Source organism: Nelumbo lutea, chromosome 3 (assembly GCF_056320005.1).
Source record: "Nelumbo lutea isolate HS-2025 chromosome 3, American lotus-T2T, whole genome shotgun sequence".
Classification (NCBI taxonomy): domain Eukaryota; kingdom Viridiplantae; phylum Streptophyta; class Magnoliopsida; order Proteales; family Nelumbonaceae; genus Nelumbo; species Nelumbo lutea.
In genome coordinates, this window is record NC_142686.1 from 115,175,843 (window position 1) to 115,198,423 (window position 22,581).

The 22,581-nt window shown below is 36.9% G+C and overlaps 1 protein-coding gene across 2 annotated transcripts; it reads left to right on the forward strand.

The window, feature by feature from the left end:
* The first annotated feature begins 14,875 nt into the window (after positions 1-14,875).
* LOC148867826 (GDSL esterase/lipase At1g09390-like) lies at positions 14,876-21,159 on the forward strand. 2 transcript variants are annotated; one of them, XM_088974266.1, is made up of 5 exons: positions 14,876-15,993; positions 17,419-17,604; positions 19,636-19,793; positions 20,367-20,637; positions 20,781-21,159. In XM_088974266.1, the coding sequence occupies exons 1-5, from the start codon at positions 15,732-15,734 to the stop codon at positions 21,014-21,016; spliced, it is 1,113 nt and encodes a 370-aa protein (XP_088830392.1). In that variant the 5' UTR covers positions 14,876-15,731; the 3' UTR covers positions 21,017-21,159. The 2 variants fall into 2 exon arrangements, with proteins under 2 accessions (XP_088830392.1, XP_088830393.1); XM_088974267.1 differs by lacking the exon at positions 17,419-17,604 and having other exon boundaries at positions 15,124-15,267; positions 15,691-15,993.
* The last annotated feature ends 1,422 nt before the right edge of the window (positions 21,160-22,581 follow it).

A 22,581-nucleotide genomic window follows, 5' to 3' on the forward strand; every position in this document is an offset into this window, starting at 1 on the left:
TAGAGAGATTTTCTCTAATCAATTTTAGTAGGGCCCCATTGATTAGCAATAATAATAATGCTTAATTAGCAATTTGGTTAAAAGGAAGATATGGTAGGCTGATTCAAGGAGGATTAACTTAACCCAATTAATAGATTTCCATTTACATGTGGGGTCTGGTCGCTTGCCAAGTGGCACCTTTAGAAACCCTTCCAATGAATCTTATATAAAGATCACCATGGTCCTCTTAATTGGAGATCTCGAGCCAACAAACCTGCCAAAATAATACAAATCTTTAGATGTCGTTCAAATCAATCTTGTGGGGCCTCCATTTAAATGGTAATCATTACCTATAATAACATCAAAATTATTGTTAAATGAAGAAAGAAATCAGAGCTGCCGAATATGGTTCCTCTCATTTTCAAATCTTTGGGGTGGGCTTTTCAAATGTACCCATCCAAGGAGAACAAGCAAATTCTCTGGCTCTTTGAGAGGTGGCCGGGAGAAAGAGGAAAGAAGGAGCTTCTCTTTTACAGAAAAGAAAACATAAAAAATAAGAGAAGGAAGAGAGAAGAGTGAAGAATTTGAAAGAAGTCTGTCTCGTGTGTAGTTGTTGAAGTTTCAAATTAGATGTTGTTATCCACCTACATGTTGAGAGGCATGCTCAACTGAAATCATCATCTCCTTCGTCTCTCCCCCTTTGGCTCTTCCTTCGTACCCCTTTTGCTGGTTTTTCTCCCCTTCGGCTCCCCTTTAGTCCTTTTCATTGCTTCCATTGCTTTTGACAAAGAAGAAGAATAAATGGGCTGCACCGAGATCAAGGGAAGAAAAATAAGAATTTCGGCATCAAGATCAAGAGAAGAAAAAATAAGAATTTCGGCAAAAGGATTCTGGCCTTTGAGTTGCTGTAACCAAAAGCTCTACAAAATTATTACAAAAGAAAGAAAATTCTCCTATCTTGTGCACGTACAATTGATCGTTGCAAGTATTAGATGTTGTTATCCACCTACATGTTGAGAGGCATGCTCAACTGAAATCATCATCTCCTTCGTCTCTCCCCCTTTGGCTCTTCCTTCGTACCCTTTTTGCTGGTTTTTCTCCCCTTCGGCTCCCCCTTTAGTCCTCTCCATTGCTTCCGTTGCTTTTGACAAAGAGGAAGAAGAAATGGGCTGCACCAAGATCAAGGGAAGAAAAATAAGAATTTCGGCACCAAGATCAAGAGAAGAAAAAATAAGAATTTTGGCAAAAGGATTCTGGCCTTTGAGTTGCTGTAACCAAAATCTCTACCAAATTATTACAAAAGAAAGAAAATTTTCTTATCTTGTGCACCTACAATTGATCGTTGCAAGTTCTTTCTACAACTATAAGTTGTTAAGATTTTCAGATTGTATTTGTGATAAGCTACAAGTACAAGTTCTGGTTGTATTCGTGACAATAGAATCATAGGGTATTCTTTGAAAAAAAAAATCTTTGAATTTGTCTGTATTTTTTTTGTATTCCAAATTTAGCACAAAATTTGTATCGATAGACCATTTGAACCAAATGGACAACCTGTTCTGACAAAAAAATTAAAAAATGAAAACGGGCCAAATCGTTGAACAATTCAACTACCCGGGTCAACATTTTGTTAACCAAATTAACGATTTTTGAAAAAATAACAATTCTGAAGTAAAACGAAACCGGTTCCAATTTTAAAAACCATGATATTAACCTTTTAATCCGACCAGCTACAAAAAGTTACAATCACTTACTTTCAATAACACTTCCCAAAAAGAAATACATCATCAACAAGGAGATGATTAATTCTAATTCTTTAATCAAACCGAGTTTCATGCAAATCAGCATTATTCAAACTTTGAGAAAGCATTTGGGACAGAACCTCCCTGTCGGAGACCTCTAAATGGGAAGAAGAATATATTAGGATGACCATTACTTAAAACTGCCACTAAGGAGGTGGATATGCAATTTTTCATTGACTCGCAGAATTCTTGAGTGAGAATTTTCAACAAAAAAACACCATTCATTTCTGTCACAGGCTTTTGAAAGTCCAACATTAATATAAACTTTTTTTTTTTTTTCGTTTTTTTCACGCTGCACACTACTTTTGAGCTATTATTTGTACTGTGACTGTTGTTCATAGATTGGACTTCCGATTTGATTTTATACTGTTTTGGGTTCAGGCTTTAATTATCATCTATTCAAATTTTGACGTTAAATGCTGGAGAGATAAGATTATTTAGAAGCAAAGGCTTCAGTTTTAAACCTAGCTAAAATGTTTTTGATCTACAGACATGATATACATCTAACCATAAGCTGGCATTGAGCTCCCTACGTTTCGCAGTCAGCAACTAAGAGTCTATTTGGTTCATAGTTGGAATTGGAATCGAAATTTTCTAGAACTGGAATCGGAATAGTCCATTCCCATGGTTTGGTTGGTTCAGACAGGAATGAGAATGGGAATTAAAATCGATAGGAATGAGATTTTGTTCCCAAGGGAGGAACATAGAATGACCATTCCCTCAAATGGGGGAATGTCATTCCAATAGGAATGTGAATGAGATTCCAATTGCACCCAACCAAACAGTTGGAATCGGAATAGCCCATTCCGATTCCAATTCCAGACCCCTATTCCAGCAAACCAAACAAACCCTAAGTTTTGCCACAAAATGCAAATTAGTTCTAAAATTTTAAAAATAGAAAAAATAAAAATAAGAACATGGTTCAGTTCTAAATCGTAAGATTTATCGAGGGAATAATATTACTTGTTTTTAAAAGTAAATATTGTAACAGAAAAAAAAGAAAGCAAATTGCTTAGATGATGTTTGGCATTGATGTTGCTTGAAAAAGGCGTCACATAGGCACTGTATCAAAGAAAGCAGTGCTTCAAACAATGCCCTCTTGTTTGGTAATGTTTTTTCAGGAAAAAAAAATATTACTCCAAACCACGCCTTGGAAATTGGAAAAGTATCATCTGGAGCAACGCCAAATTTAATGTTTTATGAGAAAATGGTGCATTGCTGCCAACAGTGCAATAATGTGACATTATCTTGAACATTGGATAATACAGACCATGTTAAAAACATTACTGCCAGCACTAGTGCCAAATAAAACCAGTGTTATTTAATTTTCTCAGAAAATAGCCTATGTATTAGCACCGATTCTAATCAAAAAATAAACACCGTTTTATCAAAAATCGATACTTACAATTCTACTTGCCCACCTAACAAACTACCCATAGTTCTGCTTATAGTTGCTGGTGCATGGTATTAGTATTTCTAATATATCAATTTCAATAAAATGCAATTTGATTTTTAAAAGGTGTAAAACAATGGATTTATACAAATCCATCAACCTAATTAATTCAATTGAGTCAGACTTGACTAGTTTAGATTCAATTTTTTAAAAATCAACTCGGAATTAGAATCATTTTGACCACCGGTTTTTAGGTTGATGGTTCGACCATCCTATTTGAATGGATGGCCCATTATGACAAAAAAATAGTTAAAATAAAAAACAGCAAAAAACTGTTGAATGGGTTGGCGGTTCGACCACCTAGGTCAATGGTTTGACCACCCAAGTCAATTGACCAATTCAACGGTTTTTGGCCAGAGACCAAGTTTGGAGTAAAACACAGAACTAGTTGATTGGATGGCTCCTAGGCGACGGTCTGACCGTCCGACTCAATCGCGGTTTAAAAACATTGCTTAGACTAATCATTTAATCCATTTAACTACTAGAATTTTTGAAATAATAATTGGTGGATAAAATAGGTAAAGACAAAATATAAGAAGATTCTAGAAAACGCAAGGTCCAAACACTATAAATAGGGATCAATACACCCATTAACATGATGCCTACTAAACCATTAACAATACACCCATTAAGACCAATTAGAGGAGATGACCCAGATTTTCTCTGTAAAACAATATAAAATTCATAGAAACAGGCAGAGTGTAGTTTGCACAGGAAAAAAAAACTTTCTATCTCATTTATTCTTAATTCATTGAATGATGACATGTATAAATATAGATGCGATGAGGTATTGGGGGAAAGAACACGTGGTGAATGTCTCTGGGTTGCCAGCTTGGCTTTCTGGAATGTTCAAACTTTCTTTAAGAGTAATACCCCCATCAAGTTGGGCATGAAGAGAATGAATGCCTAACTTGCCAAGTAGATAATGAAATCTATTAGCTCCTAAAGCTTTGGTAAACAAGTCAGTTGGCTGCTCCTTTGTTGAAATGTGAAAAGTTTTGATTGTCTTGGTTTGAACATGTTCACGCAGGAAGTGACAATCAATTGCTATATGCTTCGTTCGTTTGTGAAAAGCTGAATTTGCTGCTATATGAAGAGCAACTTGATTGTCGAAATGAAGCAACAATAGATGAGTGACAGAAATGTTGAGATCAATAAGAAGGCGTTTGAGCCAGAGCAACTCTGTAGTGGTGGAAGCCAATGCATGATATTATGTCTCGGCTGATGAATGGGCTACAATGTTCTATTTCTTTGTTTTCTAGGACACAGGTGAATTGCCAACAAAGATCACATGTCCTATTGTGGATTATCAGGAGATTGGGCAACTTCTATAGTCAGCATCACAATAGACTTGAACAATGAAGTCATTTGATGAAGGTAAGAGAAGGCCTTTGTTTGGAGAGGCAGAGAGATATCTAAGGATGCGCTAGGCTATAGTCATGTGAGCTTCAATTGGGTGTTGCATATGTTGACCGAGGGCATGAATAGAGTAACAAAGTTTAGGTCGTGTGATGGTTAAATACACTAATCGGCCAATGAGGCAGCGGAAACGACTAGGGTCTAGAAGTAAGGAACTATGTTCGTCAAATTTAGTTGTTTATCCATTGGAAATGATGTTGGGCGATAATAGTCATGCTGACTTCATGTAGTATGTCATGTAGGTATTTCACTGATGTAGAAAAAATCTAAATGGAGAGCATTGAACATCGATCCCTAAGAAATAAGTGAGTGGTCTCAAATCTTTGAGATGGAAACACTTGTGCAAGTATTGCTTTAGATCATTAACTTGATTAGGATTACTGTCAGTGATGATCAAATCATCGACATAAACAAGGACAACAATGTATGAACCTGAATTAGAGGAGAAGGCGAGTGAGTAGTCATTTAATGATTGAGTGAGTCCATATTGTTTGAGGGCATTTGAAAAATTTTCATACCACTGTCGAGAGGCTAGCCGTAGGCCATAAAGGGATTTTTTTAGTTTGCACACTTGGTTGTCTCATGGAGTAAAAAAACTTGGTGGAATTTCCATTTAGACTTCCTTATGGAGATCACTATTCTAAAAAAGCATGTTAACATCAAGTTGGAGAAGAGTCCACCCCCGACTAGCAGCAACTGACAGAAAGCACCGGATTGTAACTAGTTTAGCCACTAGTGTGTATGTGTCATGGAAGTCCAAACCCTTAACCTGAGTGTACCCCTTAGCCACAAGTCTTGCCTTATAGCGCCTAATTGTTCCATCAGCTTGATACTTGATTTTGTACATCCATTGTGCACCAATGGCTCATTTTCCTGACGGAAGTTCAACAAGAGTCCATGTGTTATTTTGATTCACTGCTGAAAGTTCATCTTCCATAGCCTGCCGCTACCAAGGATTAAGAACTGCTTGATTATATCTATGTGGCTCAATTGGGGTGTCTACATGATGAAGGAAGTTTGTTGAGTGCCTAGAGAATTGACAATAATAATCCCTTAAGTATGCCATGAAAACCAATAGTAATAAAAGGATCTGAACCTAATTGTCCAATCTCAAAAATACGAAGGATGATCGGATATGGTTCAAATGAGAACCGATTTGATGCATATAACTCTGTTTCTATTTATCAGAATAAGCAAACAAATACAAAAAATTATCTTACCTCCTCCAATAGCCATAACCACGAAATTGATTTCTTGTTTGATTAAAGATTCAATCAAATCAGTGGTCCTACATCCACATTCTTGAATAACAAAGAACAGATCTCTGGTATGCCCTCTATGCACAAGTATGGAGTTTTTTTTCTTTTTCAAGTATTTTTTTTTTCTCTTTCTCCTCTCAAGTCTAACCCTCTAGAGCTTTTGCGTTCAAGAAAGTGATGGGGGGGGGGGGGGGCTTCTTGAATGTTCCCTTATGAATAAGCTCATTAGCTAGACTCAAGGAGAAAACTTTCCTTTCCTTTTTTTTCTCACCTCTTAATTAGTTCATCCTATCAATGAGCTTTCCAATTTAGTTGACAAGAAAATCTCTCCAAATCCCATCACCTCTCCTAAATTTTCTCCACCATTTACTTAAATTTGAAATTAAAAATCAAATTTAAACACACTCCTACAATTATGGGATGATTGTGGAAGGTTTCCAACTCATTCCCAACAAGATAACGTTGGGGTCCTTAGAATGATAATGACCTAGATTATGGCCACTATTGAGGGCCACAATCTGAGTCATTCTTACATGCTAGAGTTTTTTGTTGTTGATGAGGGCGAGTTATGTTAGCTATGCCATGATTAGGATGAACTATATTAGGTTGGACTGAGTTAGGCTGAGTCAGAGTAGGCTGAACCGTTTTCTCATCATGTGGAAGGCAATCAATGTTGTCGGAAGTAGACAATGGTATAATCAGCCCTGAATTGGTGAAATGTATTGATTCATTCAGTATGAATGGGAAAAGATTTTCATAGAAGACAACATCACGTGAGGTGAAGATTTGTCAAGAATCCAAATCAAAGAATTGAGCTAACTACTCCCATGTCTTTTACATGGTTCAAAAATTCTTTTGGGGACAACCCCTTTGTCATGAGGTCAGCATTCATTTTATTAGTTCCAATACGTTCAACAATAATCTTCTACTCTTGAATTCTATCCCTCACAACTGAGTATTCTAAATCTATGTACCTGTTTTGACTGCTACTTTTATTGTTCTTTGAGAAGAATGCAACTGCAACATTGTCATAAACTAGTCGTATTGGTCTATTAACACAATCGAGCACCAAAGCTCCCAAACCAGCAATGAAGTTCTTCAACCACAATGCATGAGCAGTTGCATCATGACACCTTATAAATTCTGCTTCCATGGTGGAGGATGCTCTCAGCTTCTGTTTTGAGCTTCTCCAAGACACAACTCCCCCTGCTAGTAGAAATACATATCCTAACGTTGACTTTCTAGTGTTGGGGCATCCTCCACAGTCAGAATCAATTTACCCCAACAGCTCCAAATTGTCCCCTCTTCTATATGTGAGAACAAATTCTTTTGTTCCCTATAGATATCTAAACACCTTCTTATTAGCCTTCTAGTGTTTCCTTCCTGGGTTACATTGGAACCTACCCAGTACTCCCATTGCAAATGCAATGCCTAGTCTTGTGAAAACTTGTGTATACATCAGACTTCCTATAGCTGATGCATAGGGAATTTTGTTCATATCCTCCTTTTCATATTCTGTTTGAGGACAACTCTAAATGCTAAGCTTATCCCCTTTATTAATTGGCACTACACTTGGTGTACAATGTCCCATACTAAACCTTTCCAAGACCCTTTGAATATATGCCATTTGAGATAAACCCAACACTTTATGGGCTCTATCTCGTTGGATCTCAATTCCTAGAACATAGGATGCTTCTCCAATGTCCATGTCAAATTTTTGTGTAAGAAATTCCTTAATTTAGTATAGTTAGCCTATGTCTCTGCTCTGCTGGCAATCAGAATGTCATCAACATACAAAATTAGCTAGACAAAATTGCTCCCACTAACCTTGAGGTATATATATTGATCCACTACATTCTTCTTATAACCAAATGAGGTAATTGCACTGTGAAACTTGTAATACCACTGGTGGGATGCTTGTTTCAATCCATATATAGACTTATTTAACATGCATACCAAGTGTTCTCTACCCTCTACAGCGAATCCTTTTGGTTGCGCCATATAGATTTTTTCCTCAAATTCCCCATTTAGGAATGTAGTCTTAACATTCATCTGGTGCAACTCCATATCATAATGAACCACTAATGCCATAATGATTCTAAACGAATCTTTCTTAGAGACAGGTGAGAAAGTCTCATTGTAGTCTACTCCCTTCTGAGTATCATACCCTTTTGCTACTAGTCTAACCTTATACCTCTCAACTTTACCTTTAAGTGCTCTCTTTGTTTTGAATATCCATTTGCATGGAACAATTTTAACACCTACTAGTTGTTGCACAAGACCCCAAACACCATTGGTAGCCATAGAGTCAATCTCACTCTTCATTGCATCTAACCAAAAGGCGGAGTTAGGGCTATCCATGGCATCTTTGAACATTAGTGGATCTTCAAAGAGATCACTAAAATCTGATTCCTAGAGGTAAACTTAGTCTGAGGATGTAGTGCTTCGTCTAATCCTAATGGATCTCCTTGGCACAAATGGGACCTCCTGCACTTCATACCGACTTTCAAGATCAGGCTGTTCAAGGGCAATGATAGGCGATTCAACCACAACAGGTTGTTCTATTATAGGTTGTTGCTCTTCTTGTACTTCAATAGTATTTGTAGGCAAAACAGTACAAGAGTGCTTAACCATTGTATTGACTTCTTTGAACTCAAGGTTTGTTGGAGTTCCACTCCCACTTGCCAAGTTATCCTCTAGGAACCTTGCATTTCTTGCCTCCACAATCTTTGGTGTATTGTTTGGACAATAGAACTTGTATCCTTTTGATCTCTCAGTGTACCCCACAAAGTGGCCACTTAGAATTCTAGGGTCCAATTTTCCTAAATGAGGATTATACACCCTCACCTCTGCATTACAACCCCATACATGTACATGGTTTAAATTAGTCTTCTTTCCAACCCATAACTCATAAGGAGTCTTAGAAACTGCCTTAGTGGGCACCCTCTTTAAAATTTACACGACAATTTTTAGTGCTTCTCCCCATAGACTTGTGGTCAAGATGGAGTTGCTCATCATAGTTCTCACCATTTCCATGAGTGTTTGGTTTCTCCTTTCTGCAATTCCATTTTGGTTTAGAGAACTGGGCATGGTGTACTAGTGATGATACATTGCTCTCTTAGGAACAATGCAAAGGGTCCAGGGTTTTGACCCACCTTTGTGTACCATCCATAGTACTAACCCCCTCGGTTAGACCGTACAACCTCAATTTGATATCTGGTATGTTTTTCTACTTCATTCTTAAAAATCTTAAATGCTTGTAAGGTAATGGTCCACATATATCTGTGTGAATCAACTCCAACTTTGTGTTGCTTCTAGTGGCATTCTTTCCCCTCTTGATAGTTTGCTTTCCCTTTATGCAGTCTATACAAGTGGGGAAGTCCTCAAAGTTCAGGGGTTGTAAAATCCCATAATTTACCAACCTTTTGAGGCGGTCAATTGAAATATGACCCAATCTCCTATGCCATAGAAACAATGAGCTCTCTTTAGTGGAATTTCTCTTAACACTTATCGTATAAGAAACTAGATTTTCTAGGTCTGATGAGCAGTCTAGTCTATATAGATTATCTTGTAAGCTACCAAAACCAATTAGTTTATTTGATTTGTGAATTTCAAATTTAAAACCACTAAAAACCAATTTAAAACCACTAAGTGCAAGTCTGGAAACAAAAATGAAGTTTCTGGAGAAACCAGGAACAAACACAACATTATTTAAAAGTAAATTTAAACCAGTAGAGAGAGATAACTCTATGTTTCCTACAGCTTGAACAACTACTTTATTTCCATTTCTGAGATAGATGAACTGCTCATTCAAACTAGGTTTCCTTGCCCTTTGAAGGCCCTGCAAGGTGTTCACAATATGGGTTGATGCACCCGAGTCAATCCACCAAGAGTTAAAGAGAGTTTTAACAAATTTTGATTCACACACAAGGGAAAAATTAGTACCTATATAATCTTTTCCTTTCTGAGATTTCTTCTTTTCTAACCAACCTTTGAAGCGAGTGCAAGTGGTCATTCTTCTTACAAAAGAAACAAGTGGACTCAGTTTTACCCTTGCCTTTAACCAATTTACGACCATTTCCTTTTGTTGCAGGACCCTTCTTATTCTTATCAGCTTTTGTTACAAGATTGACGGTTTCCTACATTGTGAGGAGTTGGTTAAAACTCCATGTTTCCTTTTGTGTGTTATAAGACACTTTGAATGGCCCATACTCGATTGGAAGAGATTTCAGGATGAAAGTGATACAAAAAGAGTCAGTGACGGTTACTCCTAGGTTGTTTAATTTGTGGCTCACGTCTTTCATCTCAAGGATGTGTTTCCTGATTGATTTGGATTGGTTGAACTTCATATTCACCAACTTATTCAAGAGAGTTTGTGATAATATTTTCTCGGATGCCACAAATTGTTTCTTTGTCAAGAATAGCACCTCTTATATTTTTACTTATGCGGGCTTTCATGATCATCTTGCAGATACGGTTAGACTTTTCCCAGTTTGTTAGGAGAGTCACTTTAGTCGGAGATGACTCATCAGTGACAACGGGCTTATCTTTTACCCGCAATGCGAGAACTAGGGAGTCTCCTTCCATTCCGAGACTGGGAAATTGTCTCCCTCTAAAAGGGGAATGGAGTTCAAATCAAGCATATCAATAGGAGCTGTAACATATTAGAAGTCCCGATCAGGATTACATATGTCACCAACAAAACGCAATTAGATTTTTACCTTTGGGCATTCAACCAATTGCTAAAGAAAAGAAATGTTGTTTGAATGTGAATTGTCTCATACCTTTGGGCATCTGGAACTATTCATCCAAACAATTCGCTACGACACAATGAGGCATTCCACAATTAAATTAAGTTTGTTTGCCTTTGGGCCCACACTAACAATATCTAATTGGCATGCTTGTCATAGTAGTGAATCACCTAGGTTGCTTTGGCTACACCTAGGTTAGAAGAAATCTGCATATTTTGTACCATAATAGGCTGATTAGAATCGGGCCCCTTTAACATTCTCATGAGGTTAAGGTTGCCCTTGAATGACTAGTGCGGTCCATTACTGAACCGGATCCACTACTGGTGTAACCCAGTGCATATTACAACATTAGTGATAAGTGCCCAGTTTTAATCAAGGCCCACCAGGTTTCTATGCGTCAAATCCAACAACCACAAGGCTTCAAAACCATAACACTAACTAATTTGTTGGGTTGACACATATTCAGTCAAGATAGCAGTTTCAACAGGCCCAAACAAATTAAATAAAGTAATATTGATCATAAAACTAATTTAAAAGGTTACATCATGGCTGCACCCACGTCACATGTAAAAGTTTATAGTGTTTTTCCCCAATACTAATTTCAGCACAAGAAAATTTGCAATAACTGATTCAGTTTGATCTGAAACATCTTATGGGATTCCTTAATAACCATATTAATATTATTATCTTTTCAGTCTAGTGCTTTGGAATGCACAAACCAGAGCTATTCGGTAACATAATGAGTTACAGATCTGGTTGGTCAATTCAGACCATATCAAAGATCTATTGGAACTCCCATGTGCCCCAATATGACAGTCCAGGTTCGGCCATTCACTATCAGCCCACATGAGCTGTTGGTCAATTCAGGCCATTCACTATCAGCCCACATGGAAAAACACTACGACACTCTATACATGTTCAAATTTGGTAACCGGTCAAGGCTAAAAGAAATGAATTCATAGTCACAAGGCAACAATTTACAAAAGGGATTCAACTGAAATATAACTATGTTAATGGTGGATTTAACTGGCCCATTAACATAGCGTCCAGACAACAAATTTAAAGTAATTAATAGCACAAAAGGCTTGACTACCAGCGACAAGAGTGAATCCTAATGCAGCCATGATAACTAGGTTACATACCAGCAGTAAGAGATAAAAGATGAGCTATGGTCTGGTAGGACCGGCTCTAATACCACTTGAAAACCATTAGTATTAAAAGGATCTGAACCTAGTTGTCCAGATCTCAGAAATAAGAAGGATGATCGGATATGGTTCAAATGAGAACCAGTCCCATACATATAACTCTGTTTCTATTGATCAGAATAAGCAAACAAATACAGAAAATTATCTTACCTCCTCCAGTAGCTATAATCATGAAATTGATTTCTTGTTTGATGATAGATCCAACCAAATCAGTGATCTTGCATCCATGGTCTTGATCAACAAAGAAAAGATCTTTGGTATGCCCTCTATGCACAAGTATGGAGTTTTTTTCCTTTTTTCTTTTTCAAGTATTTTTTTTCTCTTTCTCCTCTCAAGTCTAACCCCTCTAAAGCTTTCACGTTCTAGAAAGTGATAGGGGGCCTTCTTGAACGTTCCCTTGTGAATAAGCTCATTAGCTAGACTCAAGGAGAAAACTTTCCTTTCATTTTTTTCCCACCTTTTAATTAGTTCATCCTATCAATGAGCTTTCCAATTTAGTTGAGAAAAAAATCTCTCCAAATCCCATCACCTCTCCTAAATTTTCTCCACCATTCAATTAAATTTGAAATTAAAAATCAAATTTAAACACACCCTTACAATTATGGGATGATTGTGGAAGGTTTCCGACTCATTCCCAACAAGCTAACGTTGGGACCCTTAAAATGGTAATGACCTAGATTATGACCACTATTGAGTGCCACAATCTGAGTCATTCTTACATGCCAGGGTTTTTTGTTGTCGATGAGGGCAAGTTATTTTAGCTATGCCATGATTAGGATGAACCATATTGGGTTAGACTGAGTTAGGTTGACTCAGATTGGGCTGAACTGTTTGCTCGTCATGTAGAAGGCAATCAATATTGTCGGAAGTGGACAATGGTATAACCAGCCCTGAATTGGTGAAAGGTATTGATTCATTCAGTATGAATGGGAAAAGATTTTCATAAAAGACAACATCACGTGAAATGAAGATTTGTCGAGAATCCAAATCAAAGATTTTGTAAGCATTTTATCCAAATGGATATCCGACAAGTACTCCTTTGATTGCACGAGCGGTAAACTTGTCGCGGGTACAACTGTGGTTTTTGGAATAGACCAAGAAACCGAATACACGAATATGATCATATGTTGGTGGTCGATTAAACAACAACTCGAAAGGTATCTTGCCCCCGAGTACTTGAGTTGGAAGGTAATTGATCAAATATGCCACTATAGTCACACACTCTTCCCCAAAAGAAAGAGGGCAGCTTGCTTGGAAGCGAAGTGCACGAGCTATCTTAAGCAAACGTCTATGCTTGCATTCGACTACACCATTTTGTTGCGGCGTGTTGACACAAGAATTTTGATGAACATTTTCTTGTTGTAGCAAAAAACTTTTCATGGGATGTCTAAAAATTTCAATCTATTATCCGTCTACATGACTCGTACAGAACATTGAAATTGTGTTTTGACCATATTGTAGAACTGAGAAAAATAGTAAAGAACTTGAGCATTACTATGCATCAAATACAACAAGTGCTACAGGAAAAGTCATCTACTATGGTAAGAAAATATCGTGCACCACTATGAATAGAATAATCACCCCAGATGTCAACATGAACTAGATGAAATAGTTTCGTTTCTTGAGAGTTGCTTATGGGAAATGGCATACACGACTACTTTGCACGATGACAAGTGTCACATGGCAATCCTGTAGGAAGAATAGAAATGCCATGAAAACTAATGAAAGAGAATGTCGAGAAGCATGACCCAAGTGCTTGTGCCATGTATTAGCAGTAACTTCACTATGAGCAGTTAAAGCAGAGGAACATGGAGCTTCAACAATAAAGTGGTAAATTTTGTTCAATGCTTCAACCATGCCAATCACTTTCTTCGCCATTGGGTCATGAATTAGACAAGTAGTTGGCAAGAAAAGGGCAATACATTGCAATTGATTAGTTAATTTGTTAATAGAGATCAAATTGTAGTGGATACCAAGGATATGGGGAACCTCATGAATAGTAATATCAGGGGTTAGCATAACCCACCCTTGATGTGTAGCTTGCAAAGCTACTCCATTAGGCAAGCGAACTAGCTTAGGTTGGGCCAATACATTGTGAACAGTAAGGAGTTTCAGATCAGAGACCATGTGATCTGAAGCTCAGCTATCCAAGATCGATGAAGGTTGATTGGGAAAGGTAACGAGAGCCTTACCAGAGGCATTGGTCGTGATGTTATCTGGTGTTATGAGAGCCATAAGTCAATTCTCTTGTTCCGGGTTTAATCCTTGTATGGGAGATGCTTCATCATTCTGTCCACTGACTGAAGCAAATGCGGCTTTTGTTCCTTTGCCCTATGCTTGTGTTTTACCTTTGTTCCAGTTCAGTGGATATCCGACAAGTTCAAAGTAACGATCTCGTGTATGCCTATGTTTCTTTTAGTGCTCACACTTCACCCTAGGCTTAGTTTGGGTATTAGACATCAAACGGTTCTTGGAAAATTCACAAAGAGTGCTGCTCTGGCATCAATATCTGTATTGGTCGGTGTGTTGACGACAACAAGGTGTTTTTCTTCCTGGACTGCAAGAGCGTATTCCCTATTGATGTTTGGCACAAGATCCGATCCAAGAAAATTGGATCTAACATTGTTGAAGACATCATTAAGTCCCATGAGAAACTGCTGCAGCTTCTCATCTTCTTGCATGACCACAAATTGTTTAGTTGTTCCACAAGTGCATTTAGGTACAACAACCAATGTTTAGAGCTCGTCTCATAGGGCTTTCAATTTGGTGAAGTAGGCTGCCACCGATAGAGTTCCTTGTTGTAGTGTTACAAGTTCAACTCCATTGCAATAAATCCAGACGGAAGAACAAGATAGAGAAGCCCAAAATGGCTCTGATACCATATAAAACGGTATAAAATTCACAGAAAAAGGCAAAGCAGAAGAAAAAAAAAAAAAAAAAAAACTTTTTATCTCGTTTATTCTTAACTTGTCAAATCACATGTATAAATAGAGATGCGATGAGGTCTTAAGGGAAAAAACACATGGTGAATGTCTCTGGGTTGCCAGCCTGATTTTCTGAGAATGTTCAGGCTTTCTTTAACAGAAATTTGTTCTGTTAACATTCTCTCTCCTCTCATTCGTTAGCAACCGCATCCACCCGGCCCCTTGGTTTTATGAACCAACTATTATTTGGCCAAAGAATTCTACTAGCCTTATCTTACTAACTCAGCTCGCTGAGGATGTATTTACGTATGTTAATTGACTATCTTTTCTTGGTTTCTGGATTTCCATGTATTCCAGAGTTCAGAACATGGATGTAAGGAGTTCAAATCAATCCCCACAAGACTGCCCCCACAACGTCCCACAGTACATGGCGGAGATATATTATGTGACATTGTGGGGAGATGATTCGGTATCGGATGTAAGCTAGTTATTAGAATTTAGAACCTGCCACCATGCACAGTTGCATCTTATAGTTTCCATGATGGTTGATGGCCCTCTAGTCTAAAGTTGATACAGCTTAGCTTGTTTGTACTCCTTACAGCTCGTCTCTATTATTTCACATCTTGCACAATTCTACAAAATCCCACAACAGAACAGTGGGTACTTTAATTTTATTAATTTTTCAGAGTTGTCTCCAACGAGGACTAGGAGCTGTATTAATCTCACCCCATTCCTTCGCTTGTTTGTATGTCGCTTTAGCTGACACCAGTCCATTTGGTTTATGGACCCCCAGATCAAATCTGATCCTTGTTTTATTGTTCATTCTCAATAATATTTAATTATCCTTCTGAAAATGCATGGTAATTAAGTAACGCAGTGTTGCTTTTCCTTACTATAAAAGGCTTATAAAGGCTTCTGGGTTTACTACGAGGGAGAGAAGTCATGGGTCATAAAGGAGGTGCCTCTCTTCTTCTTCATCAGTACTTGATATTTCTTTCATTTCCTATCATCTTTCTTCCTCTCTTTGCTCATTCTCACTGCAACGGCCGGAACCCGGTTGTTTTCAACTTCGGTGATTCAAACTCGGATACCGGTGGATTTGCTGTCGGACTGGGTCTCCCCATCAGCCCACCCAATGGCCGAACCTTCTTCCATGGATCCTCTAACCGATTAAGCGACGGGCGGTTAGTGATTGATTTCCTTTGTAAGTTGTACTGATTCCCATCTTCCTCTCCTCAAATGGTATTCAATTTCGATCAGTTTCTTGCTATGCATGGGTGATCAATTTCTCTCCTCTCATATATCCAGCTGATCATAGCTTTATTTCTTGGCAATTATCTATCGTCTATTCTTGCATTATTTAGAGCCCAAGTCTTAGTTATTAAGGTTGTGTTTGTTTTTGGTGTAAATATTTATCTATATAAAAATACCGATTAGTTTAAATGAGTGACGAACCATTGTAAAATAAAAAGTGATTATCGATATAAATATTTACATTGATCATATTGGTGTTTTATTTATGTAAAACATTGATTATTGATGTAAAACTTTAGAATGGATCAATTTTTAATATAAAATTATACTCAATCCACGGTATTTACACAAAAAAACAAATCCCGATATCTTTTATGTTTGATGGTTTTCTTTAATTTGCAGCAACCTGTTTAGCTAGCTACCAATATCCTGTACTTTGATATATACAATTTCTTTAATTTACTGTCATATAACGGCATGGCTGAACCTTCAACCTCAAGTAGATATCCGGTGACTCGATAGTTGTGTTCAGTGTTCAAAGTTGATGCTCTGCTACACTAGCTCCTCGTCCTTTCTCCTGTTTGTTAATTAGTGGGCCTCCCAGTGGAATGAGACATCTCTTCTGAGGAACAAAGTCATGAGCTAGATATTGAAAAAACAGTTGCTATATCAAGTAAAGCAGGAAACAATGTGGGCCTCAGTTATTTGGCACTTTCAGCAATTTGGCCACCCATCCATGATCCATGCACCACGCCGATCGGGTCACCGACACTAAAAAACAATGACTAACTATTCATTTCTTATAGATAAGCGTGTTGTCCAATCCAAAACCAATCTAGACGGATTGGACGAATAAGGCATACTGAATTGGACCAGATCCAGATACTCATCCATTTGTTATGAATTTTTATTGGGTTGGGTTAGATTGATGTAATATCTGGCCCATTGATATAAGATAAGAATATAAATGTTAATGGACCGGATTTAAATTGAAACCAATCTAAATTAAAACAAATTTAAGCAGATGATCCAAACATTAAATTGGATCAATCCAAAATATTCATTAAATTAAATTAGACCTGATCTATTTGTAATGAATTCACATTGGATTGGGTTGAATTGGACCAAATCCAATACCCAATTGACGCTTCTACTTAGATGGTTGACCAGTACTTTTGACTCGGCTTGGTTATTACCTGGTCAGGACTCAGGAACAATGAGTTGATCTGGGGACTAGAGTACTTAGTCCTCACGACAATTGCAATGAAGATCTTCATATAGAAGTTAAAGAATATGGTTTCATTATTTAGTTGATAATGGTTACAAGGATTCACTGCAGAATCAATATATTTCAATTTCATTATTGTTTCTTCAGGTGAAAGCTTGAATATGAGTTACTTGACCCCGTACCTGGAATCATTAGAGCCCAATTTCAGAAATGGTGCGAATTTTGCAATAAGTGGCTCGTCAACTCTACCTAAATTTGTTCCTTTTTCTCTGGACATTCAAGTTCTGCAATTCCTTCGGTTTCAAGCTCGCTCCCTCCAACTTCTATCACAAGGTAAGTCGTCATCATCATCATCTAGGCTTTATCACAAGTCCCAACCAACTATATGGTGTCGGCTATCAAGGCATTGACTATGAATGCTTAATTAGTGGATGTTAATTTGTGTGGCTGTGGCTGTGACAAGTAAAACATAATAATGGCTTCATCCAATTAATACTGTTGTATGACTCAAGACGGTCGGACCATAAAGGTTAGGAATAGTTAGGACTTGAGCATTTCTTGGGTTTTTAACGGGTTCGGTATGCAGTCTTTCAATTGTATTTTTTTATAATACATTTTGAAAATCTAAGAATAAGAAATTTAATTTGGAATTTGGTCTATGGGTTTTAAGGTGTCACATCTTGCATGATAAAGGAAGAAAAACAGACAAACATGAAAAGAAATGGGTTAAATACAATGCAACCTAATGCAGAATTCTTAATGACAGTCCCCCATAGTGTATTAGTAGCCTGCCATATAAATCACATCCTGCCCATGAATTAGACATCAATTCACAGTCAGGATTCATCCCCCTGTACCATGGAGCTATAAAATTCTGACCTAGACTGACCAGTCATTCTCCCAAAACAAATCAAACCAAATTGCAAGAATATTACCCTCTATATATGTAGGGTTTTATGAATTTAAGACCTAGCAGGATGGGCCAGCAAAACATGAAGCCCAGTTTGGAATACAAAAAATAAAACCCTAACCCCAACCATACACCCAAATAAACTTGACCCTAACCCAATCTTATAGGGTTGCGACAGGCTGGATTTACCATTTAACTCAACCTATTGACATCCTTACATTCTAGGTCTTGTTCAAATATGTTAAATGAAGGTTTTCACAAGTTGAATGGGCTACGGCGGAGGCCGAATCAACCCCAATAAGACTGCCCCCACAACGTTCCACAGCATATCCCCGTTTTATATTGGAAACATATTTCAATGATGACATCATTATTCTTGATCATCAGGAGATATTCTAAACACACAGTGAGGATGTGCTGTGGGACGTTGTGGGGGACTGATTTGAACTCACTACGGCCCGGCTAACTAGTAAAACTGTGACTAATTGAGCATTCCAGTTTTCAATTTGGTCCAAGTCTTACAACACTGGCCTCATTTGTTAGGAGAAATGGATATGCATTCCTGATATCCTAAGATGATGACCTCATTCACATAGTTTATTTGGAAATTGGAAAAGCCCACAATGACGAGTCATTAAAAGATTTAATATTTAAAAAGAAAAACAACTACTAAGTGGTGGGAAGTTCTAAATATCGATAAGGGCATTTCAGGTATCGATACTGTTTGTTTAGTTGTATTATATTTTTTTTCAAAACCAATTCAGGGGAGTGGTTTAAGGCTCCTCTGTCCCTGAATCGATCAGAACCCCGATGCACTCTCTGTAAGGGCATATCCGAGGGCTCCCGATATAATATGTATCAGCCGATACGTATCGATTTTTTGAATCTTAAACCGTAAACAGTCATGCGAAGAATGTTAATCGCAAAAGTAAGGGATTGATCAGTGATGTTTCAAAGGAAAATAATGACTTAAATACAGAGTGGGTGATAGAGAAAAGTAAAAGAATTATAAATTTAAAAATGTCTAAAAGATGGTCCAAATTCGAAGGTCGATAAGGAAGAATAAGAGTTAATTTTGCTGGTATGTAGAGTGATTTTTGTTCCTGATACATCAATAAAGCTTTCCTTTTCTTGAAAAAAAGAATATGCATGTCCTTTAGTTTAAGAATAATATAACTCGTTATCGTGTTTCTTCTTTTGTTCAACAGTCTGTATTTTCATGGTTGATTTGTTTGATCCTTCTTTCTGATTGTTTTTCCTGATTTTATGCTGAGCATTTATGAATGGACCTTGCCTGCTGGTGCGTAAAAGAAAACAAAAGATTATTAATGGTGATAGGTCCTATACTGAGTATCATTAATTATTTTTGGCTTGTTCCTACCATCGTCTCAACTATATATATATAATGAAAACGGGCCGTCTAAGTAGCTCTCCATCCATGAAATTTGATTTAGGTTCAAGAGGTTTGGTGGATGAAGAGGGGTTCCGGAATGCACTCTACACATTGGACATCGGACAGAATGATCTAGTCGCTTCATTCACTTACCTCTCTTATGCAGAAATCATCAAGAGGATTCCTTCTTTTCTTGAGGAAATTAAAAGTTCCATTTGGGTGAGTAATTTATACATATATCTTTTAGCCTCTATATTTATTTCTCTTGATAATTTATTTAGAAAATATTTATAATGCCAGAAGGATATGGTATCGTAAGAGTTTTGATCAGTCAAAACCCATACATGAATTTTGATAAATAACATCTGATTGACGATTCCAGTTGATTAGTGGAATGTTTTTTGAATACATCTTTTTGATATCATAGTGAACCCATTTATTTATTCCATGGATTAGTAAACCAGACTGAAGTGGACAATTGGACTGGTTGACCCAGGAATTGGCCAGACAACGGGTTCTGTTTCACTTTAAAATCATTTCTGGGCCAAAAACCATTGATTTGCTCAGTGACCCGCTGACCTGGGCAGTTGAACCATCGACTCGGACAATGATTTTTGGTCATTTTTTATTTTAATTATTTTTTAAATCAAAACAGACCATTTATTCAAATCAGATTATCGAACTATTCGACTCGAGAACCAATCCCAAAAATACGGTCTAGTTTCTAAAACCTTGATTTATTCATGATTATTCAATTCTTCTCCCTATAGTATTAATTTCAATGAAATGCAGAGTATTTATCTACATGGTGGAAAGAATTTTTGGATACACAATACGGGTCCCTTGGGATGTTTGCCACAAATGCTTTCTATAACAAGCAGAAACGTCAGTGGCCTGGATCCGTATGGTTGCCTTCAGTCTCCTAACGATGCTGCAAAAGTCTTTAATGAAGGCTTAAGAGCTCTGTGTGAAGAACTGAGATCCCAAATGAAGAATGCCACCATTGTCTACGTAGATACTTATTCCATCAAGTACGATCTCATCGCCAATTCCACCAAATATGGTGAGCTATTCATTCTCTCTCACTCTCTCTCTCTTTCTTTTTTCTTTTTTTGCTTTTTCGAAACAAACACAAATTTTATGATTTTTTTTTTATTTTTCTAAATTAAACCACCCAATGTAATTAATTTATATATACATATACAGGTTTTCAGCATCCATTGATGGTTTGCTGTGGCTATGGTGGGCCACCATACAACTTCAACCCTAACGTGACGTGCGGTCAAACTGGCTACAACATCTGTGAGGAAGGATCAAAATACATAAGCTGGGATGGCACACACTACACTGAAGCTGCAAATGAAATAGTTACATCCAAAATACTCTCCGCCAATTATTCTATACCTAACCTCAAATTCGATTACTTTTGTCACACCTCATAAATCATCCACATCAATTGAATCATCTTCTCCCTCTTTATCAATAAAAACAACTATTATTTAATTGTCTTTACTATAATTATGAGGATAAAAATGTAATTTCAATTATTACTTTTTATTTCATCCAACCTCTTCATTAAGTCTTATATTTGAGATATTAACTCCGGTGCTCTCTTATGAAATCCTATATTTAAAATATTATTATTTCTTACCAATAAATTCTACAAACTAGATATGTATGATGTATCCAATACTTCTAACAATATAAAACCCATGTTTTGTAGAATCAATTCGAAAATGAAATTATTTTTACATCCATGTGGCGGGTGAGCAATTCAACAATTTGGGTCAACCCATGATATCAAAATTAGATAATATTTTTTTTCAATTAAATAGAAATAAATATAAAAAAATATCAATAAATGGTGGAATTATTAAATATATATGTAGACAATGGTGGAATCCCAATATTAATATTTTTATATTTATTTATATTTAATTTTAAAAAATTATTATCTAATTTTGATATTATGGGTTGGCCCAAATGGTTGATTTGCTTATCCGCCACATGGACGTAAAAATAATTTCATTTTCGAATTGATTCTACAAAGCAAGGGTTTTATATTGTTAGAAGTATTGGATACATCATACATATCTAGTTTGTAGAGTTTATTGGTAAGAAATAATAATATTTTAAATATAGGATTTCATGAGAGAGCACTGGAGTTAATATCTTAAATATGCGACTTGATGAGGGGGTTGGATGAGGTAAAAGGTAGTAATTCAAATTACATTTTTGTCATCATAATTACAGAGAAGGCAAGTTCTAAAATAAAGGTATTTTAGTCATAAAAAGTTTCACAAGCTCATCCAATAATCATTCACACTAAGAGCTCCAATGCCACATGAAATGGAAACATTTTATATTTAGCTTTTTTTCTCTCCAAATCCTAAAATGAAAATCCTTTCTACATTCTCCATTTTATATGGTGGCGAGTTTAAGCATTCAAATTTAATGAGTGTAAACAATACAGTTACTTTTATTTATCATATATGCCATTAGAACTTGTATAGAAATTTGAGCATCTATGAAACTTCATGAGAGAACAAAGTGTCTGTTTGGCATCGATGTTATTGCACCAGAAAACAGTGACACATTAGCGTCATGTTGGAAAAAACAGTGCTCCATGAATGCCTGTTTGTTTGGAACTGCTTTTCCATAAAAAAATGGTGCTCCAAGCCACACCTTGGAAATCAAGAAGGCATGGTTTGGAGTAACATCGAATTTGGCATTTTTTCATATTACAGTTCGTTGCTGCCAACGAGAACATGGTGTGGCAGTGATGTAGACTTCCTATAATAAGTAATAGTGCTGAAAACAAACATGGAGCCTTGATACCAAACAGAAAGTGTTGCTATTGCTCCAAGAAACATCCTACCTGACAAAAACGTTTGCAAACAGAAAAAAGACAATTTTCTCAGAAAACGGTGCTTCAAACTGACACATCAGCAGCCACATTTTCTAAGAAAAAGATGTTGTATTTGCAGCATAGATGCCAAACATATAC

Bases quoted from the DNA above. Each gene is read 5' to 3' on its own strand.
- LOC148867826 (XM_088974266.1), top strand. From the start codon at position 15,732: ATGGGTCATAAAGGAGGTGCCTCTCTTCTTCTTCATCAGTACTTGATA. The intron at 17,605-19,635 runs GTAAGTCGTCAT...AATTTGATTTAG, and splicing joins CCTCCAACTTCTATCACAAG to GTTCAAGAGGTTTGGTGGAT. The intron at 20,638-20,780 runs GTGAGCTATTCA...ATACATATACAG, and splicing joins CGCCAATTCCACCAAATATG to GTTTTCAGCATCCATTGATG.